Below are 25,274 nucleotides of genomic sequence, written 5' to 3' on the forward strand. Positions count from 1 at the left end.
TCTAATAAATGTAGAAAAATGATAAAGGTAGAAATAATCGGGTTTAAAACGAATGGGTGGGAAGTTTGATGAAGAGTGAGGTATTTCTGTTAGTTTTTAAATGTCTCCTCTCAAACTGCGTACTAATTTTAAAGCAGAAAATAGTCTCGATGGAGAAACCTGTGTGACATCACTTTAACCAAGTTCTCAAATCTAACACAACCAGTATTGGAACCAACCAATACCATATGCCTTCTAATAAGATGAAGTGAAAAAGACAAACATCACTTCAGTGCTAATCCTGCTAAAAATGCATAACCTGAACCTAATCATAAGGAGATATCAGACAAATCCTAATAAATACATGCTTTACAACTTAGGCTGTTTTGTTTTGTTTTGTTTTGTTTTTTAATGTTGAGGTTGAGAAGCAAACACTAACAAAGGCTGGCAGTTCCAGATTAAAGACTAAAAACACATGACAACTAAATAATGCAAGCTTCTTAAATGATATAAACCCAGAAGAGGAATAACTACTGGGGACATTAATAAAATTGACAGAATTTGTTGGAACTGTGGATCAGAGAATATTCTTATATAAGTGTTAAATGTCCTGATTTTAATAACCATTGTGTATAAGATTGTCCTTGATCTTAGAAAATGCACAATGGAAGGGTAAGGGGCACAGTGACTTCCGACTTACTCCTAAATGGTACAGAAAAAAAATGCATATATATATAAATAAGAAATTTGCATATTGATATATGCATAAATATGTGTATATTAATGGATTGATAAAATGTAAACAATTGGGGCATCTAAATGAAAGGTATATGAGAGAGTGTCTTGTAAAACTTTCTTCTAAGCTTCGTGAAGTTGTATAAAAAATTATTTCACAAAGCTGTGTGTGTGTGTGTGTGTGTGTCTCTCTCTCTATATATATATGTATTTTAAGATAATTTTGGTTCTTTCTTACCCCAGTGGATTAAGTATTAAACAGTTAATAATCATACCTTCTTTGAAAATCTTTTGGCTAATTTGAATGTACATTCCAAATATTATAAAACTAGGATAGTTAAATTTAAGTATTTGTGTATTATAGTTTTGTATATTTATTTATGTAAGTACATGTAAATTTAAATGTTTATGTATTATGGGTATGATTTTTTGGTACAGTTTTATAAAATTCTAGTTGTTTTGAAAAATATAAAAGTAGGGGCGCCTGGGTGGCTCAGTCAGTTGAGCCTCCAAAATTTCGGCTCAGGTCATGGTCTTACGGCTTGTGAGTGCAAGCCCCTCATGGGGCTCTGTGCTGACAGCTCAGAGCCTGGAGCCTGCTTCAGATCTGTGTCTCCCTCTCTCTCTACCCCTCCCCCACTTGTGCTCTGTCTCTCTCTGCTTCAAAAATAAATACACATTAAAAAAAAAAGAAAAATATAAAAGTATAAAAATGTTAAATATATCTTAATAATACATGTAATATTTATACATGTAATTTGTGATTATAAATACTTCAGTGTTTGAGTCATTGTGGTAATAAATTTGTTGAATGTGTGTTTTTCAAGCATTTCTCATTGTATTTTGTCCAGTGTTCCTGGGAATTTAATAGAGCCCTTGTTTCTATACTATATTTGGGAGCATCGAGGGGCTAAGTATAAATATATTATCTGTGGTATTGCCACAGAGTTAGAGATTATTCCTCTCCTTTGTATCATTAAGTGCTTTGAAATGTTATGAAAGCTATGGATTCTCTCCCATGCATTTGTGCATCACATTTTTGCATATAATTCTGCGAGTTTCACAGACACCCTCTACCCTAACCACTCACCCTTCTTTGCAAGCCCAAGTCAAACTGCATACTCGAATGTAATATTCACATTTATTCCTTAGTGAAAAATGTTTCATTCCAGTTTAGTGTTTTTCGTAGTATAGTTCCAAGACAGCCACCTTCAGAATCATTTGGGGTATTTGATTTTAAAAAAACATGTATTTCAGAATCTAGTATCCTATCATTCATCAAATATTTATTAAGCTCTACTATATATCAAACATGGTTCTAGGCACAAGTAATGCAGCAGTGAATAAAATCCCTGTCCTTGTGGGAATCATATTTCTCTGGTGGAGACAGACAATGAAAAAATGAATAAATAAAATACATAGTATGTCAGATGGCAAGTGCCATGGAGAAACTCAAGGTACAGATAGGAAGGTCTATTTAAAACAGGTGGTTGGCGATGGCCTCACATTTAGCAACATTTAACAATGCCTTGAAAGATAAAGGGAATGAAATACAGAGATGTTCAGAAAGAGGCAAGAGAAAGTACAAACCTTTTGAAATAGTAAAGGAGGTCTGTTCAAGTTCAGGTGGTAGCAGTGAAGACTGGCTGAATCTGGAGTGAGAGAGATTAATAGGAGGTGAGGCTGGGGGAGGAGGAGTTCAGTGAGAATTGATAGGATTTAAGTGCTATTTTTAAAGTATTTCTTTCACTCTAATGGTCAAGTGTGGAAGTAGGGAGACCCATTAGTTCATTACTAAATAATCAAAACCAGAAGTAGTACTGGCTCAGACCAGAATTTGCAGTAGTAGATGCTGAGAAGTGGCTGGACTCTGGATATATTTTGAACAGAGAGCTAACAGACTCCAAAAGATTTGTTGGTAGATTGTAAGAGAAATAGAGGACTAAAAATGACTCCAGTGGTTTGGGCTTGAACATCTGCAGGAATGGAGTTGCCATTTACTGGCATATGGAGGAACAAATTTAGTAGGAAAAGATCAGAAGTTGGTGTTGAACTTTGAATGTTTTCAACTATCTGCCATACAAGTGAAATGTGCGGTGAATATAAGTCCTGACTTTCACAAGACAGAACTGAGCAGAAGATACGAATTTGGGAGTTGGCCACCTAACGTGGTACTTAAGGCCATAAGAGTAGATGAGATCCTTCAGGTAAAGTGTCAGAAGAGAAGATGAGAAGTCCAAGCAAGAACTGAAGCCTCTGGCCTTCCCCACCCTGGAGCTAGAATCAGGAGCACCCTGCCAGGCAAAGAAAACCAGATGACCTTGATAACCCGGAAACCAAGTGAAAGGAGGTTGCAAAGAGGAGGAAGTGCTCAACTTTTCACTCTGATAGCGTCAAGTAAGATGACCTCTAAACTCTGGATTTTGCAAGAGAGAAGTAATCTGTAACCTAGACAAAAGCAAGAACTTGACTGGGTGGGCTCAAGACCAAAATCCAAGAGGAAGAATTGGAGCATTCTTTTTCAAAGTGGCTTTTTGGTATGCTAACAGAGAATGTTTTCATAAGATTTCCCATAGTTTAGGCTAAGAAGTTTTGTTACTGTATCTTCATGGGATTCTTACATGCACCAGGTTTGAGAACCCCTGCTGTAGCCTGTGCTTAGTATTTGCTAACCATTCTTCAGTGTAACAAGCGCAAATGATTTAAAAATTAAATGGAAATTCTACTTACCACTGTTGACTCTAGTGGCCCAAATTTGCAGTTGTCAGTGATTCTCATCAATCCTGTAACAAAACAGGAACTTAAAGGCCAAGGACAAAAGTAAAAGTTCTTTTTGTAATTCCTGTTTCCCAGAAAGGATGTCTAATTAGCCAAAAAGAGTTAAAAGATGTCAAAAATATTGACATCTTGAAAATTTCCTCTTAAAACATTGTTTTATATCTAGCATCCTTTATTTTTTTATTTAAAAAAAAATTTTTTTTTTCAACGTTTATTTATTTTTGGGACAGAGAGAGAGCATGAACGGGCGAGGGGCAGAGAGAGAGGGAGACACAGAATTGGAAACAGGCTCCAGGCTCTGAGCCATCAGCCCAGAGCCCGACGCGGGGCTCGAACTCACGGACCGTGAGATCGTGACCTGGTTGAAGTCGGACGCTTAACCGACTGCGCCACCCAGGCGCCCCTAGCATCCTTTATTTTAAAGAAAATAAAATTAAAAAGCAAATTCGTTTTAACAATTGCCAAAATTTTCTGTATTACATATTATAAGCTCCAGGTTGCAGGGGTGTTTTGAAAACAGTGCAGAATAAAAAAACAAACTGTTGTATGGATTTATCTGCTCTGGGGAAATGTTTTTTTAATGTATATACTAAAATGAAGCCATCTTAGGTTAGCGTAACATTTTTAAAGTTCACATACTAATGAAGGAACCCAATGTGGTTTAAATATTTACACTATTTGTACTATGATACTAGGAATGAAGGAACCTCCTGAGGTTAACACAATACAACTTAACCCAACTCAGTCTTTAGCATTAAATTATTTCATGCCAAGAATAATCTGTCCTATTCTTAAAGCTGAAGAAAGCAAATTAAACTTTCTTAAGCAATTTATTCATTTTCTTTCAAAGGGGTCCTCTTTATATATACCAAAGTACAACCTATATAACATGCATTAAGCAGCTGACCTTTTAAAGCTAGTGTTCCCTTATTTCATATATTCCTAAATTGCAAAGTGCACTGTGCTAATTATAGCTTATTAAGGCAGCCCTGAATCGAGTGGTTGGCTTCACTGCAAAATAGTGTGATCTTGGGTAAACCATTTACTTTTGTATTGCCATTTCCTCATATTTATAATAATGGGATTGCAGAATCCTAAGAGAGAACGGCGAAGGAAAGATTACAGACTTTGGGTAGTACAAGTGCCACGTGTAGTAATGGTAGTTATTGCCCAGCTTTCACTTTGGATTCCAAAGTTCACACCTACTTTGTTCATCATTATCCCCAGCACTTAGCATAGTGCCTGACTTGAATAAATGATAAATTATGTGTTGACTTGCTGGTATTCAGGGAGCCTGATAAGGAAGTAAACATTTGAACTGAGCCTAAGGAGACTTTTGTCAGAAGAGGAAACCATCTTACATAGGGAGACTAGCATGAGAAAACACTGTAGGTGAGCCAGTCCTATCAGGACTCTGACCTTTTGTGTGATGAAAATGAGAACCAAACAGAAGAGAAATAGAGACTTTTTTCTCTAGAGTAACTGTGAAGAAATGAAAACTTTAAATGTGGATGCTTCTTTTGAAGAGCTTCTTTGTGAAGTAGAATAAATTATAATCATACCTGGAAGAAAATGGAAACCCTGTACAAAAGACTTTTTAGTAGAATATATGAGGATTGTTTGATAAGAAAAGGGAAATTAAATATGGTACGAATTCAGTAATCTGGGAGTTAACTTTTTTTTTTAGGTATCTATATACTTACCTGTAGTAGTATCTAGATCATTTTGCATAAAAAACTAAGTATCTGTGCTGTGTGCAGTATTTCTATTTATTGGCGACTCAGTGGATCTTTGCAAAAGGCAAATTATAATTGTTTCCAACATAATGAATCCGCATACAAGTCGCCTGGAGATCTTGTTATGGTGTGGATTCTAATTCAGTAGGTCTGGGAGGTGCTTAAAGATTCTGCATTTCTAACAAGCTCCAGTCATGATTATCATAAAGGTCAGTTGGAATATAAACTAAAAATTACTAACCCATCCAAAATTCTAAAAGCTTTCACATTTATAAATTTTTGTCTTAATTTTATAGTGTGTAAGCATCAATTTGAAGGCAGGAAAGAAGAGGAGGCAACTCGTAGGTTCTTTGTTGATATTTTCAGTTCTCATAACAACCCCATGAGGTGTATTACTTTTCCCTTTTTTGGAATTGAGGTAACTGAGATTCGGAGGTGGTCAAAAAGTTAAAAGGTCAGATTTGCCTAGCTGTCTGTCTAGTGTCTGTTTTAACAACTGCATCATCTTATTTTTCTTTTTGTTTTCATAAATGTGTTTTCATAGATTTGTACAGATCAATTTTTTCTTCTTTGGTGGAAATAGTTGAATCTGTTGTTACCATCTTTTACATTTAATTTTAGAATTCCATTTAGCTTAGTTCTCCCCTGTCCATTAGAGTTACAAGTTTTGCTGGAAGGACACTCCCATATTTTCATTGCAGACCTTTTCTAAAATTAGAAAATCATAAAAGGGAACTAGGCATGTGTTTTGAGGAAGATAGCTTTTTATGGTCTGTCAAGCACCAGACAGCTGGTAGGATCCAGTGGGGAAAGGGGATTCTTTGCCATATTCTTGCAGAGATACAACATGGAAAAATGGGTTTTATCTGAGAAATACCATGTAGGTTATCACAAATGTGTATTTTCATTTGACTTATTTACTGCAGTCTAATACTAAAATATTCCTTCTAGAATGTGAAACACAGAAAGTATGCAAGGTGGAAGGCAACATATATCCATAACTGTTTAAAGAATGGAGAGACTCCTCAAGCAGGGCCTGTTGGAATTGAAGAAGATAATGGTATGTATTTATTTAAGCAAAATGATTTAGCAGAATCATAATTGTTCCAAATATTATTACTCAAAGTTTTTGGAAGAAACTGTACACTTTTGTTTGTCGTGTTAGTTCTAAAATCTGTGAAAGTTAAGTGTGAAATCATAAATCTAGGGACAGTGAGAGATTAGGACCAAACTGCTCTAATGTCTGTGTCAACAGAATGGCCTGCCTCTCTCCTACCTGTAATCAGATTTTACTCCAACTAGAACAGGTAATCCATTTATAATTTATAAAATATTTCCAGGGGCGCCTGGGTGGCGCAGTCGGTTAAGCGTCCGACTTCAGCCAGGTCACGATCTCGCGGTCCGTGAGTTCGAGCCCCGCGTCAGGCTCTGGGCTGATGGCTCGGAGCCTGGAGCCTGTTTCCGATTCTGTGTCTCCCTCTCTCTCTGCCCCTCCCCCGTTCATGCTCTGTCTCTCTCTGTCCCAAAAATAAATAAAAACGTTGAAAAAAAAATTTTTTTTAAATATTTCCAAACCACAAAGACACTGTTATTTTTTACATATCTATTTGAGGTAGATTTTTTTGGCAGAGGGGAAGATAGTACATTCACATGGTTCAAAAGTTATAGAGGATATAAAATATATGAAATGAGTTTCTCATTTCCACCACATCCCTCATTTGCCCAGATTCTACTAAAACCCAAATAAACATTATTTTCAGTTTTTTGTGTACCTTTCCATATGATTTTTTATGAATTTACAAGTACATAGGAATATATATCCTCTTTTTTTTTTTAAGGTTTTTATTTATTTTTGAGAGAAAGAGCAGGGGAGGAGCAGAGAGGAAGACAGAAAATCTGAAGCAGAGCCCATATCACCTGATTTCAAAAGTATTATGCTAAGTGAAAGAAGCCAAACACAAAAGGCTAAATACTATATGATTGTATTGATATAACATCCCAGAGAAGGCAGTGCTCTAGGGACAGAAATCAGATAAGTGAGTACCTAGAGTGAGGGAGTGGATTTACTACAAAGGAACATGGGAAAGGTTTGGAGATGATGGGATGTAGTGGTTGTACAGTATATAAGTTCGTCAAAACTGTATACCCAAAAAATAAGAATTTTACTGTATACAAATTATATATCACTAAACCTGCTTTTAAAGACCAAAGGGGTTGGGGGGAGACAAAGAAAACCTTTGTGTTCTATTTATTTAGTATTCAGGAGACTGTTTAGAGTGTTATAATGCCACTTGGTGAGAAAGATACACTGTGGTTTTGTATATGAATACTCTGTGTAAATGATTTTGTAGTCCACATCTTAGAGATGCAAGCTTTCATGCATTTCATGCTTTCATTTCAGGTTAATTTCTTGCTATCTATTCCTGAAGCACTCTTCATGATATGCCCTTAATCTAATGTTTTGTTTTGTTTTGTTTTTAGTGTTTTTTAATGTTTATTTATTTTTGAGAGAGAGATAGAGCACAAGCAGGGGAGGGGCAGAGAGAGAGGGAGACACAGAATCTGAAGCAGACCCCAGGCTCTGACCTGTCAGCACAGAGCCAGACGTGGGGCTCGAACCCACAAACCGTGAGATCATGACCTGAGACAAAGTCGGACACTCAACCGACTGAGCCACCCAGGCGCCCCCCTCATCTAATGTTTTAAATAGTCTTTTACACATAGAATTCTTCTTGTAATTATTTTATGTAATAAATACCTTGCATTCATATAGTGCCTTAAAGCTTACAGATTATTTTCACATTTCTGAAGCCCTCAGAAATCCCTTAGGAATTGTTACTACTATTTTACAAAGGAGGAAGTTGAGGGGTTTGGGCCTGCCTAAGGACTTAGAACCTCACAGAGGAGAACTAGAACTTGAGCCTTGGCCCACTTACTCGGAGTCCTGTGTTTTTTACATTCTTCCTTTCCTACTTTAATATCGACTGTAGTCCAGAATGTTCTGTGTCAGGCCTACTGTTAACAAGCGTCCATGGGAAAATAGCCAGCATCCTCAGGCTACAAAGCAAGAGTAACCACAATGTGGCATCAACCTACTTTACCATTTCTCCCTCCTAAAATACTCATCTTTCTTTACTTACCTGAATCCTGTCTGTGATATTTTCTCCTTCATCTGAATTTCTGCAGAGCTATTTTGTTTATATATGTTTGTAAAGTCTTTATAAAATATATAGCATTTAATAAAGTATCTTCATAATTTATGTTAATTTTTATCATTTATGGGGCACTTGCTATGTATTAGGCACTGTGCTAAATATTTTACGTATATAATTTAGTTCTCAGAGTTTCTGAAGGTAGCTGCACATCTCTGTTCAAGCTCTAATAACTAGTTAATGAAACTCAGTATTGGAACCCAAATCTTTCTAATTCTGAAGTCTGTACTCTCGTTATACATTTAAGCAGATGCATTTTTTCCTTCAACCAGTTTGACATTAGATAACAAGACTTAATACATATTTGTCTTCCCCACTGAGTGTTACAAGAAAATTTCTACGTCAGCCAGTCAACATAACTGTTAATTTAACATTCTCTTGAGAGCATAGTACCAACATTATGAGGAACACTTCTGTGCTTTAGACATGATGTAGAGCCCTAAATTTGGAATGAACTCCCACTTCCCAGGATATACCTTTGTACTTAGATTTTTTAAATGTAATTTTTTTCATTCATTTTTGAAGAAAATTTTTTTAAATGTCATTTAAATTTGTTTTAATGTCATTTTTTAAAAGTCATTTATCAGCTAATGCTGAGTACCAGGGATAGTACAAGGGATAGATACCAGGGAGTACCAGAGATAAATAAGAGACATTGTCCTTTACTTAGGAGCTTACAAGCTCCTTAGAAGCTTAGCTCCTTTACTTAAGAGCTTACGTCCTCATGGGGAGCAATAGGTTTAATAAGCAGTTATAATAAATACATGATAGTAAGAGATTGTGCTTATTGAGTCTCCAAAGAGAAGTTGAATTAAGTCAGGTAAACAAAAAAACAAAGGATGAAAAAAGCATCTTCCAAAGCAGCTGGGAGGCCAGTTGAGAACTGGCTGGACTGTAAGTATTGTTTGCGGGGAGGAGCATTTTGGGGAGTGAGTTGAAGGATAATTCTGCATATTGTGAGATGAATTCAAGGGCTATTAATGACCTAAATTATAAATAACAAAAGCCTGGATGAGATATTGGCCATGAGGATAAACAGAAGGAAGTGTAATCAATAGAACGTAGAATACTTCAGTGACAGAGGAAATGGAAGATGATCCCTAAGTTTCCAGCCTTTCAAAGAAATGACTAATACAACATGAGCAGGTTTGGTGGGGAAAATTAAGAGAAGACACTGAGATAGTCATGTGATTACTACTTGGAGAAGTCACAAGTGGCAGATCTTCTTCCAAAGATTGCAGGAGAAGGTTCTGGGCTAAAGGTAGAACTTTGGAGTTGTCAGCCTGAAAGCAAGAGATGAAACCAAAGTAAAATGTTGGATCACCCATGGAGAATGGATAGCTTAGGACCTAAGGCCAGAGATGGAAACTTTCTTCACATTCAGTAATTACATTAAATTGGAAACTGAAGCTGAACCACTTCTATTATCTGATTACATTTAAGGTGCCTTTTACACATTATTTGTAGTAAATTTACTCATGTTCTAGTTCTCATTACGTTCAAACATTTGGTTGGAGACACTTTACTTCTTGTATATGGTATACATATATTCTTAAATATACCATGAAAATATCTTTTTTGTTTTAAACATTTTACTTTTTCAGTACTATTTCAAATGTATCATTTTAGGTACATCAAAATGCCTAATAAATAATCAGTGTTATTTTTTAGACATTCTTTCAGTATCAATGACTTCTCTAATATTAACATTTTTAACTTTTGCCCTTGAAAGTATTACGTTTTGATTATTATCATGATCACTTTTGTTCTGAAATGGTTTCTTTTAGGTTCTATAATACTACCTTATTAGAATATTAGATCTATATAATTTTTCTTGTGTTTTCCAAAAGTTGGCTTAAGTGGAGCTTGTAATTTGTATTCGTTACTTTTATTCTGTTTTTGTGGAGCTTCTAGATAGTAGAAAATGGTGAGTTACAGAATACCAGTAATAAATCCTTTAAAATATGAAGAGTTTTTTTCACTCCGTGCTTTTTCAAAACAACTTAAAATGTAACCTGGTGGCATAATCAGTGTCAATGTCATAACCTCTAACAGTATATGCTCAGAAGTGGTTTATGGCTCTACTAGAGGATGTCCTTAAATCTGAATGTGTAAGAGAAAAGTCTTCTTTAAACTATGATTTTCTCGATATACCATTATATTCTCTAGTGTTCTTAAATTAACTCCTGACGTAAAAGTATTACATTTAACAAAAGTCTAATTCTCTGGAATTTAATTTCTAGTAAAAACATTTTTAAAAAAAGTAGATACCACACCTTAGTTAACTTAGAGTAAGAAAAAAGAGAAATATACTTACTCCTGAAAATAGTACTGTATGGAATTAAGCCCATAAAGAAGCCACATGCTTAGTACAAAAATAGCATTCTAGGGAAAAGGCTCAACTGAAGGGAATTCTGTTAACATTCAAACTCTGGGTTTTCACGTCCATTTGAATTCAGTATCTGCAAAATGGTATTACTTCTGACTGGTCATTATTAACCTATACTCCAGCAATAAAAACTAAAGAAGGTAATTACATATTTCATATTTCTAGTGATTTAAAATTACTCTCTTTCAACAAACCATAAGATACAGTTAACCTCAGCATTTTTTAGCCTCGATAAATATTTCCTATTAAGACCTGTAGTTGAAGAATATGAGAGATATAAAATAAGTCAATACATTATGAATCTAAAATGTAATCTTAAAGTGTCCTAATCTAGTGTTAATGTCATAACTTTAACAATATCTTCTCAGAAATGGCTTATGGCTCTACAAAAGGATATAATTTTACAAATACACATTTTTTGAAGAATTTGAAAATAAGTTGGAGATACACTCTTTTACTTCTAAATATTTCAAATACTAAGTTTGATCAGTTGATTCAGTAATCTCCTTGGTGGCGTTTTGTGTCCAAGATCCAGTCTAGGATCAGCCCATTACATCTACTTTTCATGTCTCCTTAGTCCCTTTCACCTGGAATGGTTCTTCAGCCTTTGTAGGTGTTTCTTGGCCTGATGTTTTTGAAGAGCACAGGCTAGTTACTTATAGACTGTCCCTCATAATTAGATTACTATTATGCATTTTTAGCAGAAATACTCTAGAATGAGATTGTGTTCCTTACCTCACATTGGAAGTGTATAATATTGTGACATATTGGTGAAATAATGGTGATATTAACTGATCACTCAGATAATGTGGTATCCTCTGGGCTATTATACTTTAAAATAATTTTCTCTTTGTTATTAATAAGTTGTTTGTGGAAGATACTTTGAGGCTATGTAAATACCCTATTTTTAATGGAATATTACCCCACCATCTTTAGCATCCACTGATGATTTTCTAACACCATTATTCCTTCTATATTAATAAGTTGGCATTATACTGTAAGAGTGTTCCTAGCTCTTTCATCTGTGTATTTACTCATTTAATTATTTATGTCAGTATGGGCTCATGAATTTATATTCAGTGATTATAATCCATTACTATCATCTCTTTTTATGATGGTCAGAATTGTCCCAGATTCAGACAGTGGGAGTTTTTCAGTCTGGCTCCTTTGTCCTTTTTGTGTGTTTCTATCGTTCTTGGTGGTATACACTTCCTCGCTTTCTGACACATCAGAATGCTTCAAGTGCATCTAGTTCTTTTTTTGACCCAGCACTAGAATCAGCTTTTTCTTTAAAGAGCCCTTGGTCCTTTTTACTGGAGAATGGAAGCCAAGACCTCGGAACCTGAGCATGATAGGCACTAGGTGTCTGCATTGCTGCTGATACATCATTGCTTCTAGGCCTTCTCAGAACACAGAGCAAGGGAGACACACACACACACACACATTATTTTCATTTTTCAACACTAAGTATTCTAGCTTTCATTAGCTTCAGTTTAGTCATCCATTTACTCATGTCTGGAAAACAAATGATAGAGTCAGAATTAGTAATCTGTACCACTGTAAAAAAGCAAAGATAGAAATTAAAGTTTACCTGTTTACTTAGAGTAATTCAGTGACTCGGTGACTTTTGACACACCTCCCTCTAAATAAATAATATTTCCATTACCTCTCAAAATTCCTCATACTCTTTCCCAGTCCATTCCTACCTTGAGAAGCAACTGATTTAGTTGTTTGTTTAATCAAAATTTAGTTTTACCTGACCTGGAGCATTGTGTAAATGGAGTCATACAATATTCTTTTGCACCCAGCTTCTTTCTCTCAGCATCACATCTGTGAGATTCATCTATGTCTTGTGTATGAGTAATCCATTCTTTTTTACGGCTGAGTAGTAGTTCACTTTGTGGATACCAATAATTTACTTATCAGTTCATCTGCTAATGAATATTTTAGCTGTTTCTAGTTTGAGGTTATGAAGAATTAAGCTTCTTGATACTTGAATACATGACATTTAAATGCAAATACATGTGGTTTTTGACATACTTCACATTATATGTGAACACATGGCATGTGTTCCATTGCTCTGGGTCAATAGCTGGAGCAGAATTGCTAGGTTATATACATTTAATTTTTAAGGAATTCCCAAACTATTTTTAAAGTCATTGTACCATTTACACTTTCAACAGCCATGTATTAGAGTTTCTGTCATTCTATGTCATTGCTAACACTTGGTATTGTTAGCATTTTTAAATTTAGCCATTCTGACCCATGTAAAGTGACTCTTCACTGTGATTTAACTTGCATTTTCCCAATGACTAAATGTTATTGAACTCTGTTAAATGTATTTATCAGCTTTTCCTATATCTTTATTGGTGAAGCATCTGTTTAAATCTTTTGCCTGTTCTTTTTTGTTGTGGTAAGATATACATAACATAAAATTTACCATTTTAGTTCTTTAATTGTGTGGTTCAGTGGCATTAAATACATTCATCTTGTTCAGTTTATCATCACCATGTATCTCCAAAACATTTTTCATCTTCTTAAATTGAAACTCTGTACCCATTAAACTGTAAGTCCCCTTTCCACTGTGGATCCCCAGCCCCAGGTCACCACCATTCTGACTTCTGTATCTGTGGATTTGACTACTCTAGGTACCTCATACATGTGGAATCATATAGTCTCTGACCTTTTGTGACTGGTTTCTTTCATTTATTGTAATGTATTCCAGGTTCATCCATTTTTTTTTTTTAACATTTAATATTTTGAGAGAGAGAGAGACAGAGTGTGAGTAGGGGGCAGGGGGGACAGAGGGAGAGGGAGACACAGAATCCAAAGCAGGCTCCAGGCTCCACACTTGTCAACACACAGCCCGACATGGGGCTTGAACTCATGAACCGTGAGATCATGACCTGAGCTGAAGTTGGACGCTTAACTGACTGAGCCATCCAGGCACCCCAAGGTTCATCCATGTTATAGGATGTTTTAGAATTTCATTCCAAAGGCTGAATAATATCCCATTGTATGCATATACACATTGTATTTATTCATCTAGTGGTGTACATTGTGATTGTTTCCACATTTTGGTTGTTGTGAATAATGCTATGAACATTAGTATACTTGCCGGTTTTTAATGGATTATCTGTCATTCTAGTATTGATTTTTTTTTATAAATTATGAACATAAGTCTTTTGTCACATACATGTTTTACCAATATTGACTCCCAGTCTGTTGCTTACCTTGTTCTTTTAATTATCTTTTAAGTACAAGAATCTTTAATCCTGATAAGTATAATTTATAATTTTAAAAAATTTATGGCTATTTCTTGTGTCCTGCCAAGTCTTTTTTTCTACCTCAAAAATTCTTTTATATATATTTAATCTTGAAGATTTGTAGTTTGCATTTTTACTTTTAGGCTTGTGAGAGACCTTAAATTTTTTTGTGCACGTGGTGTGAGGTAGGGATTCAGGATTCTTTCCCCCATAAGGGTATCCTATTATTTCATCACGAGTTGTTACACATTGTCAGAAATTCAGTTAATTGTGTGATTCTATTTCTGGACTCTGTTCAGTTACATTGGTATATTTTTTTGTCTATACTATATTTTTTTGTCTATACACTATATATATTTTTTTGTCTATACACTGCCTTCCATCTTTTTACAGTAAATCTTGAGATCAGCTGGCAGAAATCATCCACCTGTTCTGGTATCTTCTTTATCCACATGTTCTTAGCTGTTCTGTGTCCTTTGAGTTTCCACATAAAGTTTAAAGTAGGTTTTTTCAGTTTCTGTTAAGAAAAAAAAAAACAAAATCTACTGGAATTAGGAGTGATATTACATTGAATTTATACATCAATTTAGAGTGAATGTATACCTTAACAAAGCTGAGTCTTTAATTGTACGAATATGATACATCTTTCCATTTATTAAGCCTGCATTAATTTTTATCAACAGTATTTTGTATTTTTCAGAATATAGATTTTGAACCTCTTTTGTTAATTTCCAAGAAATGTGTTTTTTCATTCCCTTGTTTACTTCTAATATGAAATACAATTGATGTTTGTATAATGATGTTGTATCGTACAGCCTTGCTAAATTTACTTGTTAGTTGTGGTTGCTTTGTAGATTCCTTGAGAGTTTCTGTGTAGGTAATCATGTTATCTGTAAGGAGAGACAGTTTTGCTTCTTTCTTTCTTTTTCTTGTCTGTTGCACCAGCAGTGATATTTATGTGTGTGGTTTTGTTTCGTTTATGGCCCCATCTCATCTAAGGAATCCCCTCCCCCCCCAAGCGCCACTTCCAGGGAACTGAAAACTTTTGTTTTAAAGGGAGGTTAAATTTTATCAAGTGCTTTTTATGCATTTATTGAATTATCATATGGTTTTTCTTTCTTTATTCTGTCAATATGAATGACATTGATTTTCAAATGATAAATCAATTCTGCACTCCTTGGTAAACGCCATTTGGTCATGATGTGTAATGTCTTTACAATATATAGCCGGGTTTGGTTCTCACACTAAGGATCTTTGGATATGTGTTCACATTTATGACGTTTGCTATCAGAGTTAGACCAGCCTCATAAATAAGTTGACAGTGATTCCTATTCCTGTTTCCTGAATGTGTTTGCATAAGACAGATATTATCTCTTACTTAAATGTTTGATAGAATTTGCCACTTTATCTAGGCTAGGCATTTTCTTTATAGAAAGTTTTTTTGCTGTGAGTTCAATTTCTTCAATAGATACCAAACTATTCAGATCATTTCTTCTTGGGTAAGTCTTGGTAGTTTGTGTCTGTATTTTTCATAATGATGATAATCATACAGACATTGAAAGGATAATGACATTTCCCTTAGATTGTGTAATTCATTGACTTTATATTTCCTTTCTTTCCTCATTATCCTTTTAATATCTGAAGAATGTGTATTGATAGTGCCTCTTTAATTACTAATATTTATATTATCCATTTCTCTGTCCTTTTTCTAATCTGGTTATTTTTCAGTTTTTTTAATTGTTCTAATAATATCTTTAATTTCTATTTCCTTTATGTTTGTTTTTATATTATTTTTTCCTTCTTTGTACTTGAGATTTAATTTTCTTTTAGTTTTGATTTTGTAGCTTTTTAAGAGAAAATGTAGACTTTTATTTTAAGCTTTTCTTCTTTATTAGAAAAAGCACTTAAAGCATCAGTTATCTTCCCTGTGGGGACTGATTTAATGACATCTCACAAATTTTGATATCATTTAATTCAAAATATTTATTTCCTTTGTTCTTTGAGAGATGGATTATTTAGAAATATATTGTGTAATTTAAAAATATTTGGGACTTTTCTTTTTGATTTCTAATTCAATTCTCTTTGGTCAGGGAACATACTTTGCAAGATTTCAATATATCAGAGTTTACTAAGATTTATTTCATGGTACAAAATATGATCTGTCTTGGTGAATATGCTACTTGGATTTGAAAAGAAAATATTCTGCATTTATTTGTGTGGTGTCCCATGAATGTGAGTCATAGAAGCATATTAAAGTTTCAACTGTGAGGATTTTACTAGTTCTGTCAGCTTTCGTTTCATTTTTATTAGGCACATACACCTTTATAATTTGATTTTTTTTTAATGACTTCACCTTTTTATCATTATGAAACATCTCCTTGTATCTCTACTAATATTCCTTGAAATGAATCCTATTGTGTCTATTATTGGATTTAGCCATTTCAGCTTTTACTTGGTATTTACATAGTATATCTATTTTTATCATTTTAGTATAAACATATCTGAGTCTTAAAGCATATAGGGTTTTGTTTGTTTGTTTTTCATTTTTTAAAAATTTTATTTATTTTGAGAGAGAGAGCAAGAAGGGAAGGGGGAGAGAAAGAGGGAGAGAGAGAATCCAGAGTGGACTCCATGCTGATAGTGCAGAGCACGACTCAGGGCTCGAACTCACAAACCGTGAGATCATGACCTGAGCTGAACCCAAGAAGTCAGGCACTTAACTGACTGAGCCACCCAGGCGCCCCTTTTTTGTTTGTTTTTTGTTGTTGTATTTTGTGTCGGTCAACATCAGTCTTCAAAATAATATTTGGTCCATTTAATGTAATTATTTCTATAGCTAGATTTAAGCCTATTATTTTTACCATTTGTTTTCTGTTAGTCCTGTTTTTGTCCCTCTTACAGTTTCTTTTCTCTGGTAAGTTTTTCTTCTTTCATTATGACTATATTTTTTTCTGTGATATTGAACATATTTATAATACCTAATTTAAAGTGATTATTTATTTATTTATTTTACTAATTTTGATATCTGGGTCATTTGTGGTCTATTTCTATAGACTCTCTTTTTCTCCTGACTCTGGTCACATTTTCTTCCTCCCTCCCACCCATATTTCTATTAATTTTTATTGCTGATCACCTCTTGTAGCTCCTTTGCATTTTGTTATCTTCCCCTGCAAGTTCTTGCTTACTGTTCTAATGGCAGTTAACTTGCCTGAACTTGAACACCTTCCGTCTTTCACCTTTAAGGCTGTTGCCTTTACCAGGACCCTCAAGAATCTCTCTGGATTGTACGTGCATAATTCAGGGTCGTACAGTATTTACTTGGGGTTCATACACATATTTCAAGGCTCACTTCTCTCCAGTTCTTTCTTTTGCTCAGACTGTTGAGTGCTGCAGGTGAAAAGCCACATGAAAGCAAACCTTGCCTGGTGAGATTTCCTCTCCTGGGGGCCATCTTCACCCTGGTTTCTTCTGGCTTTTAGTCACTTTCTAGTGCCTTTAAACATTGGACTGAGGGGCGCCTGAGTGGCGCAGTCGGTTAAGCGTCCGACTTCAGCCAGGTCACGATCTCGCGGTCCATGAGTTCGAGCCCCGCGTCAGGCTCTGGGCTGATGGCTCAGAGCCTGGAGCCTGTTTCCGATTCTGTGTCTCCCTCTCTCTCTGCCCCTCCCCCGTTCATGCTCTGTCTCTCTCTGTCCCAAAAATAAATAAACGTTGAAAAAAAAAAAAAATTGGACTGAGAGGTTCCTTCCTATCTTTCATTTAGGATGAACTAATGTTACAGTTCTCTAATAGAAGAGAAAATTCTTTTAGTGTATATAAAATATAAATATATGTACACGGTTACTTAGTAACATATATTTCAGAGTAGGTAGATTTTTTTTGGTTGCTTAAAATTATCTGCATTGGATATATAATGTGGCTATGATCAGACAAAAATGTTATTTAAAAAGTTGATAGGAAATAAATTGATTTCAGAAATCTGTTGCTCTAGTTTGCATTTCAAATTACTAAGATTCCCAAAAGTGGCTAATTGTCATTTTTTTTCTTTTTTTTTTTTTTTTTTTTTTTTGATGTTTGTTTATTTTTGAGATTGGGAGAGAGCATGAGCAGTGGGAGGGGCAGAAAGAGAGGGACACAGAGGATCTGAAGCAGGCTCTGTGCTGACAGCAGAGAGAGCCTGATATGGGGCTCAAACCCATGAACCATGAGATCATGACCTGAGCCAAAGTCAGCTGCTTAACTGACTTCAGCCATCCAAGCGCCCCACTAATTGTAATTTTTAAATAGACTGTCAATATTTAACTTTCCCAAGGTAGTTATCAAATTCAGCTAATAATATAGTATATTTTAAGTCTGTATCTCAAAACTTCTCAACACAAGTCTCTCACTACTTTCTGTGCAGGTAGCTCAATGTGAAATTTCATTTTCTTTGTTTTTGTTGATGAACCTAATACTTGAACAACAAACACACAGGTAATCATTTTATAGCTAGTGTAAACAACAAATGCTGAGTAAAAGGCTGCTGTCAGAAAAATAAAGTTCTCATGGATAGCATTAAATGTGACATGTTTTGCCAAAAATATCCTGTTTTTCATAAGTTTAAAGAGTGAGTTTAAAAAAAAACTGATTTTTAAGAAAAATATACTATACGCAAAGATTTTATATAATTGTAAAAAGTCTTAACTTAAAAGAAGTGACAATCATATTGTCAGGCACAATTAAGTGTTTCAAAAAAAGAAAACAGTTAAAACTAGTATTTTAAGAGATAAAGCCTGCTTATCGACTGCATTAAATAGAATTGCCTTTGAAGGTCTGTTTGTCTTATCTGTATAGCGAGATAAGAATATTTGGTGTGTTTATTGCAAAATACCTAATTTCCGCTTTACATATATATTATATAATAGATGTTGAAGAAAACGAAGATGCTGGGGCCACACCCCTGCCTACTCAGCCACCCCGGCCTTCATCTTCAGCTTACGACCCAGGCAGCGTGCCGTCCAGCAGCTTCACGGGAATCCAGATCCCCCCGGGTGCGCACGCTCCAGCCAACACGCCAGCGGAAGTGCCTTCCAGCGCAGGTAGGAAGTTCAAGTTAACCAGTTTTGAACTCTTCCTTTCGTAAACAAGAACCGCACTTTTCCTCATGTTTATGCCTCCTAGTGATGGTCATAAAACATGGTAAGATCTTTAAATTCTATTTGAACCCACAAAAAAGGTTAAATCCTTTTTGTTGAAGTTTTAATAGTAATTGTCTTTTCTTTTGAGAAATGATAAAACATTTACATATGTTACTATTAACTTTATATGTTTTATTACTAAGAACTTCTGTGCTTTTCATGAGTCATATTTTCTTTTTTTCCTCTCCCTTTTTTTTGCCCTTTAGTGCTGTTCAGGATTAGCAGTGAGGTGAGCTGGTCTATTACAGGAAGTGTTGGTCAGCGTCCCACTGGATGAGCAAGATTTCATTTTTCTTGCTTTATTTCCTTAGGACCTGACCTCTGCCCTCAACATAGACATTATTGATGGAGGGAGCAGGCACTGAGGCACAGAATCTCAATAGCAGTGGAATCACAGACAACTGAAAACAGGGGATTTGGGTTGTTTCTTTTAATATTACAAACAGTTGACTAAAGGAAAAAAGGGAAGTGATAACTACTATCCTTGAATAAATCAGTATCATAGGTCTGTGCTTTCATGGAAGAGATCTGACAACACTAGTCTCTAGTAATGTCAATGTCAGTAAATGAAAGATACTTTTAAAAATTGCAGACATGTACTTGCATTGTTGACAAAAGATCACCCTTTTCAAATAGAAGGGCATTTAAAACCATAATTTAATATCTTGATTTTTTCCAAAAATTATTCTTACAATATTTCTTTTATCTCCGCATAATCTATGGTAGTAAACTGTACAAACATTTCAAAATATATTTTTTAATGTTTATTTATTTTTTGGCAGCATGCGTGTGAGCAAGGGAGGGGCAGAGAGAGAATCCCTGCTGTCAGCACAGAGCCTGACATGGGACTCAGTCCCACAGATGAACCGTGAGATCATGACCTGAGCTGAGATCAAGGGTCAGACGCTTTAACCAACTGAGCCACCCAGGCGCCCCCAAACATTTCAGAATATTTGATCGATAGGAAAGTCATCCTTTGAGCCCCATTAATAACACATCATTACTTCATTGACTTTTAAATTTTCACCCTCAGTTTACCCAAACCATTCTAGGTTATTTTGCATGAGTTGACCACTATCTAAAAGTGTTCTGCTTGACCATTGTAGTACCAGTTATTGTTAGTTTCTTTCCTCCTATTTTAAAACTTTTTTAGCTTTAGGGGCACCTGGTGGCTCAGTCAGTTAAGTGTCCGACTTTGGCTCAGGTCAGGATTTCCTGCTTCAGATCCTCTGTCCCCACCCCTCCCTGAGCCTCTTCTTTTATTTATCTCTCAGATAAATAAAAGAAACAAACAAACAAAAAGAAAACCTTTAAAACTTTTAGTTCTATATTACCTGCAAATATTGCTGTTATTTTTGTCTTGAAGAATATTGATGAATGTGGTCATTTTAACACTGACCTCTTTTGTGTCACCATTCTCATATTTTAACCTGACTTTGTTTTATGGTCTGTATGATGACTTTAATAGACACACCAATTTGAGTTTGTTCTGTAAGTATCATGGAACAGAATTATAAATATTTTCTTTTCTTTTAGAAATACTCAGTATTTTCAGGTAGAACAATATAAGCAACACCACCAACTACTTATATGTATTTGCTTTAGGTTAATACTATTCTAATTATACTAGTGAATTTAAACACTAAGCAGGAGCCTCAGACACACCAGTTTTAGAAAATAAAATGCATTTTGAAGTCAAATTGTATTGGTTATTAGTGCCTACCCCTTGCTAAAGCACAGACTCAACTGTTATACAGCTTCTCCTGACCTAGGTTTTGCCTCTTTCTAAAATGAAATTAACCATACTCTCATAGTGATTTTAATTATTAAAGGGGAAAAAGGTTGAAAATTCACTACTACTATGCCTAACACAAAATCAGTGTTCAGCAAATTAGTTTCCTTTTCCTTTTTTTTTTTTCGCTTCCTTCCTATTTCTGTGCCAAAGACAGGGTATTTAGCAGCAAGCTAATGAACACTTAAAACCATTTTGTGAATCAAGGGAAGTGTCACCTTTGGGGGTAGGATATTGACCTTAAAAAAAGTTGCATGAGGGGTGTTGGTTTAGACAAAATATCTTTGGGCAGAATTCTGTATAGGCATATATTTGTATATTTAATATATAGTTCTACAGTACATATATAGAAGAGGGAAAGCTTATTTCTAGTAGGAAGGCTGAATTAGGTTTGGTACAACAAAAGTGATCAAATATTAGTAGTTCCATACGTTCAGACTAACAGTATCTCCTGCTTAGAATATTCATGACATACATAAAGATAGATATTGAGGTAGTTTTCTGTTAGGAAGTTTTCTGGCATAAGCAGTTAATTTTGATCCAGTTAACTGGCATAAACCTTATTTATTTTATTTTATGTTTTCTCTTTTGTTCCTCAGAGCAAGCACATAAAACCAAAAGCCTTGGAACTTATTTAGGTTGAGGTTCTCTTGTGTTACTTTATATACACTCTAAATAGACTTAGCATTTAAATAATTGCCATAGCTATTTTATAAGTTAATTCTTACAGCAACTATATTAGAAATTGTTGTCTCTTATTTACATACTATAAAGAAATTAAGCAATTGTCCCATGAAAACAAATGTACAGGCATACCTGTTAGTGACAGAACTAGAAACTGAACCCGTGTCTTTCTGATTTTGTTTTTGGCACCTCCTTTCTATGTCTCTTCCTCCAAGGAACTAAAACCCTGTTAAATCAAAATCTACTTTTCCCATATAGTAATTTACCCCTTAATACTGGTTTAAGATTTTGGAATCTCCTCTTAGCTGGCAGATTTTTTTTTTCTATTATATTTAAAACAGTTAAAAAAAAAAAAAGTCCAGAGTTGCCTAATAGCAAATGAAATAACATTTCTAGTTTATAAATATAGCAGATGTTTCCCCTCTTACTCACTTTAAGATTGATTTACTTTCCCTCATATAAAGATCCAGGATGCACTTTTATCAAAGGGAAATCCTTAAGATAGCTGAAAAGAATAGTATGTACTAATATACAGTTTTTAGTTCTTCCACAAAAACGCACCGAGGTGCAAGGAGGGCAGCGATAACGTTTGTTTAAGCAGGGGGAGTGTTTGCCTCTTGTATTTAACCACTGTGGACTATCAGAAGTAGGTGATGGAGTAGATGGTTTTTCCTTTCTCTTGAAACTTACGCTTTACACAGCCTGTAAGTGCTCAGGAAGAAGAGCTCAGTAATAAATCTAAATAGATTAAATATTAGAACTGTTTTATAATTAATACTAGCCTTTTGATGATAAATGTAGCTCAGCACATACAGAGATCAAAAACTTAGCGTTTTTATTGTTGTTCTTTTAAGTATCAGCACTGCATTTGAGTTCTCCTATACAGCTTTCAGAGTTGTTAATATTTTGTCCTAACCATTTCAATCAATGCTATTTTCCGTGATTATACTGAGGTTTTACTCAACCCAATCCTCCCATTTTCTTACCTCTGCTTACAGTGTTCCTTGTAGATAGCATGTCTTTCTTTTCTTTGCCTCTCCAAATGCTACTCTTTAGGGTTATACTTTTTGGATAATCTTCTAGTTTTCTAACCACTACCTGTTATTTCTCCCTTTTCAGAATCCCCACATCATGTAGGCAGTAGAACAATTCAGTACTTAATTAGACATTTTTTAACGTTTAATTCTTTTTTTTTTTTAATTTTTTTTTCAACGTTTTTTATTTATTTTTGGGACAGAGAGAGACAGAGCATGAACGGGGGAGGGGCAGAGAGAGAGGGAGACACAGAATCGGAAACAGGCTCCAGGCTCCGAGCCATCAGCCCAGAGCCTGACGCGGGGCTCGAACTCACGGACCGCGAGATCGTGACCTGGCTGAAGTCGGACGCTTAACCGACTGCGCCACCCAGGCGCCCCATTAACGTTTAATTCTTGAATGTATATTAATGCCATTTAATAAGCTATGTAACCATCTACTTAAAAATTAACCAGAAGTTATTTGTTAATATCTCTTTTTGTTAAATAACAGAAGGAAGGAAATTTCCAACACAGTTCTGCTTTCCCCAGGAATGTTTTTATGGTCACATCACTCCAGCATATTACAGTCTTGGGGACTGCGATCCATTTATGAATTGACAAACGAGACCTTTCCAAATCCCGAAAGAAAGAAAGAAAGATAGATTTGGGCATCTCGAAAAAAAAAAAAGTAACATAAACCACAAGCTATTTTTACAAATTTAACAAGTATTTATGAGGGGCGCCTGGGTGACTCAGTCAGTTAAGTGCCTGACTTCGGCTCAGGTCATGATCTCACGGTCTGTGAGTTTGAGCCCTGTGTCGGGCTCAGAGCCTGGAGCCTGCTTTGGATTCTGTGTCTCCCTCTCTCTCTGCCTCTCCCCCACTTGTGCTCTGTCTGTCTGTCTGTCTCTCTATCAAAAATATATAAAATGTAAAAAAACAAAACAAGTATTTATGAGCTTGTGTTGGGCCTGTACACTAGGTCCCCCTGGGAACATGTCATGATGGCTGCCAAAGGACAGCCCTTGGCTCGTGCATCAGGACAAATGGAGGCAGCATCTTCTTACTGCTGCGTGAGGCGCTGAGCAGCCTGTGTTGTCAGTTCAAGTCTTGATTGAACGACTGTGACCACAAGTTCTTAATAAAATACACACCACATAATTTTTTTTACTATTGCTTAAATAAAATTTTACTACATAACTAAATTTCTGTGCAAATTCTGTTTTGTTCTTGTTAATTAATATTGTCTATTTAGTCATGTGAAGATGTACGAATAAGCATTTAAAATTTAATAACAAGATGCTGATTGGGGCATCTGGGTGGCTCAGTTGGTTAAGTGTCCAGGTTAAGTGTTTGGCTCAGGTCATGATCTCGAGGTCTGTGGGTTTGAACCTCGCAACGGGCTCTATGCAGACAGCGCAGAGCCTGGAGCCTGCTTCGGATTCTGTGTCTCCCTCTCTCTCTCCCTCCCCCACTCGTTCTCGCTCACTCTCTCTCAAAAATAAATAAACACTTTTAAAAATTTTTAAATAACAAGATGCTGATTAATAAAAATATTCCTTCTCCATAGAGAAACGGATTTGTTTGGAGAACTTAATTTACATAGAAACACAAATTATTTAGCAAGGAATGGCAATGATATCTAGATTGATCTGCTCATTTTTTTTTAACATCAATATGAAAAATATATAGTCATGTCTCTATGCTTTAGATACATCAAAACACTACACTTGATTAGGTAGTCTTGAAGATCCCTCCCAAAGGTTGCATCCCCTTTTTTTTGTTAATGTTATTTATTATGTGCCTTTAAAGGTTAACAAGTTTTGTGGGAACAATTATGTCAGATGTTGATAGTTTAATATATATGGTTAGCAATTATCAAAATCAAGCAAAAGATAGTCATTAAATTGGTCAGTTTAAAATTAAAACCTGACTTTGCAGTTACACTTCTTTAAATTTTTCCTATAAATAAATTCATACACATTGTACATATGTATATGTACACAGTATATAAGAATATTCACTGTAGTGTTATCTATAGTAGCAAAAGAATGAAAGCAACCTACATGTCCATCAGTAAAGGACTGCTTTATAAATTGTGGTTCATACATGAAATGGAACACTTATGTACCCATGTAAATTAATAAGGTAAATTGCGAAAATATATTAAGTGAAAAATGTACAAAATAGTATAGTATGCAGACATATTACCATTTGTGTTAAATACATTATGTAAGCACTCAAAATATATTTTCCTGCATGTTTTCCATTGCAGCTTCCAACATCAAATAAGTGTGTCAAATTATAATTCATTAAGGTTCCAAAATACTAAGAAATGAAATTCCTTCATGATCCTCTAAACGCTTTCCTAGTGTATAATTAAGAGGTATAACTGTAATACCCATTTGTGCTTTTCCGATTTGCAGGTGTAACAAGTAATACTATCCAGCCTACTCCCCAGACTGTTCCGGCTATTGATCCTGCACTTTTCAGTACAGTGTCCCAGGGTA

The 25,274-nt window shown here is 35.1% G+C and overlaps 1 protein-coding gene and 1 long non-coding RNA gene across 2 annotated transcripts in view; one reads left to right on the forward strand and one right to left on the reverse strand.

Moving 5' to 3' along the window:
- Positions 1-22,917, reverse strand: part of LOC147581256 (uncharacterized) — a 28,676-nt gene extending 5,759 nt beyond the window's left edge. Inside the window, exons 1-3 of the long non-coding RNA XR_015251584.1 lie at positions 22,735-22,917; positions 9,639-9,723; positions 3,445-3,497 (exon numbers count right to left, since the gene is read on the reverse strand). This is a non-coding gene — a long non-coding RNA (uncharacterized LOC147581256). The remainder of the gene's footprint in view (positions 1-3,444; positions 3,498-9,638; positions 9,724-22,734) is intronic.
- Positions 1-25,274, forward strand: part of VTA1 (vesicle trafficking 1) — a 69,553-nt gene that overhangs the window by 36,501 nt on the left and 7,778 nt on the right. Inside the window, exons 5-7 of the mRNA XM_025925694.2 lie at positions 6,180-6,288; positions 19,000-19,173; positions 25,191-25,271. Coding sequence (XP_025781479.1) covers positions 6,180-6,288; positions 19,000-19,173; positions 25,191-25,271 — 364 coding nt within the window. The remainder of the gene's footprint in view (positions 1-6,179; positions 6,289-18,999; positions 19,174-25,190; positions 25,272-25,274) is intronic.

This window comes from Puma concolor, chromosome B2, assembly GCF_028749965.1.
Source record: "Puma concolor isolate L17-30 chromosome B2, mPumCon1.1.hap2, whole genome shotgun sequence".
NCBI lineage: Eukaryota > Metazoa > Chordata > Mammalia > Carnivora > Felidae > Puma > Puma concolor.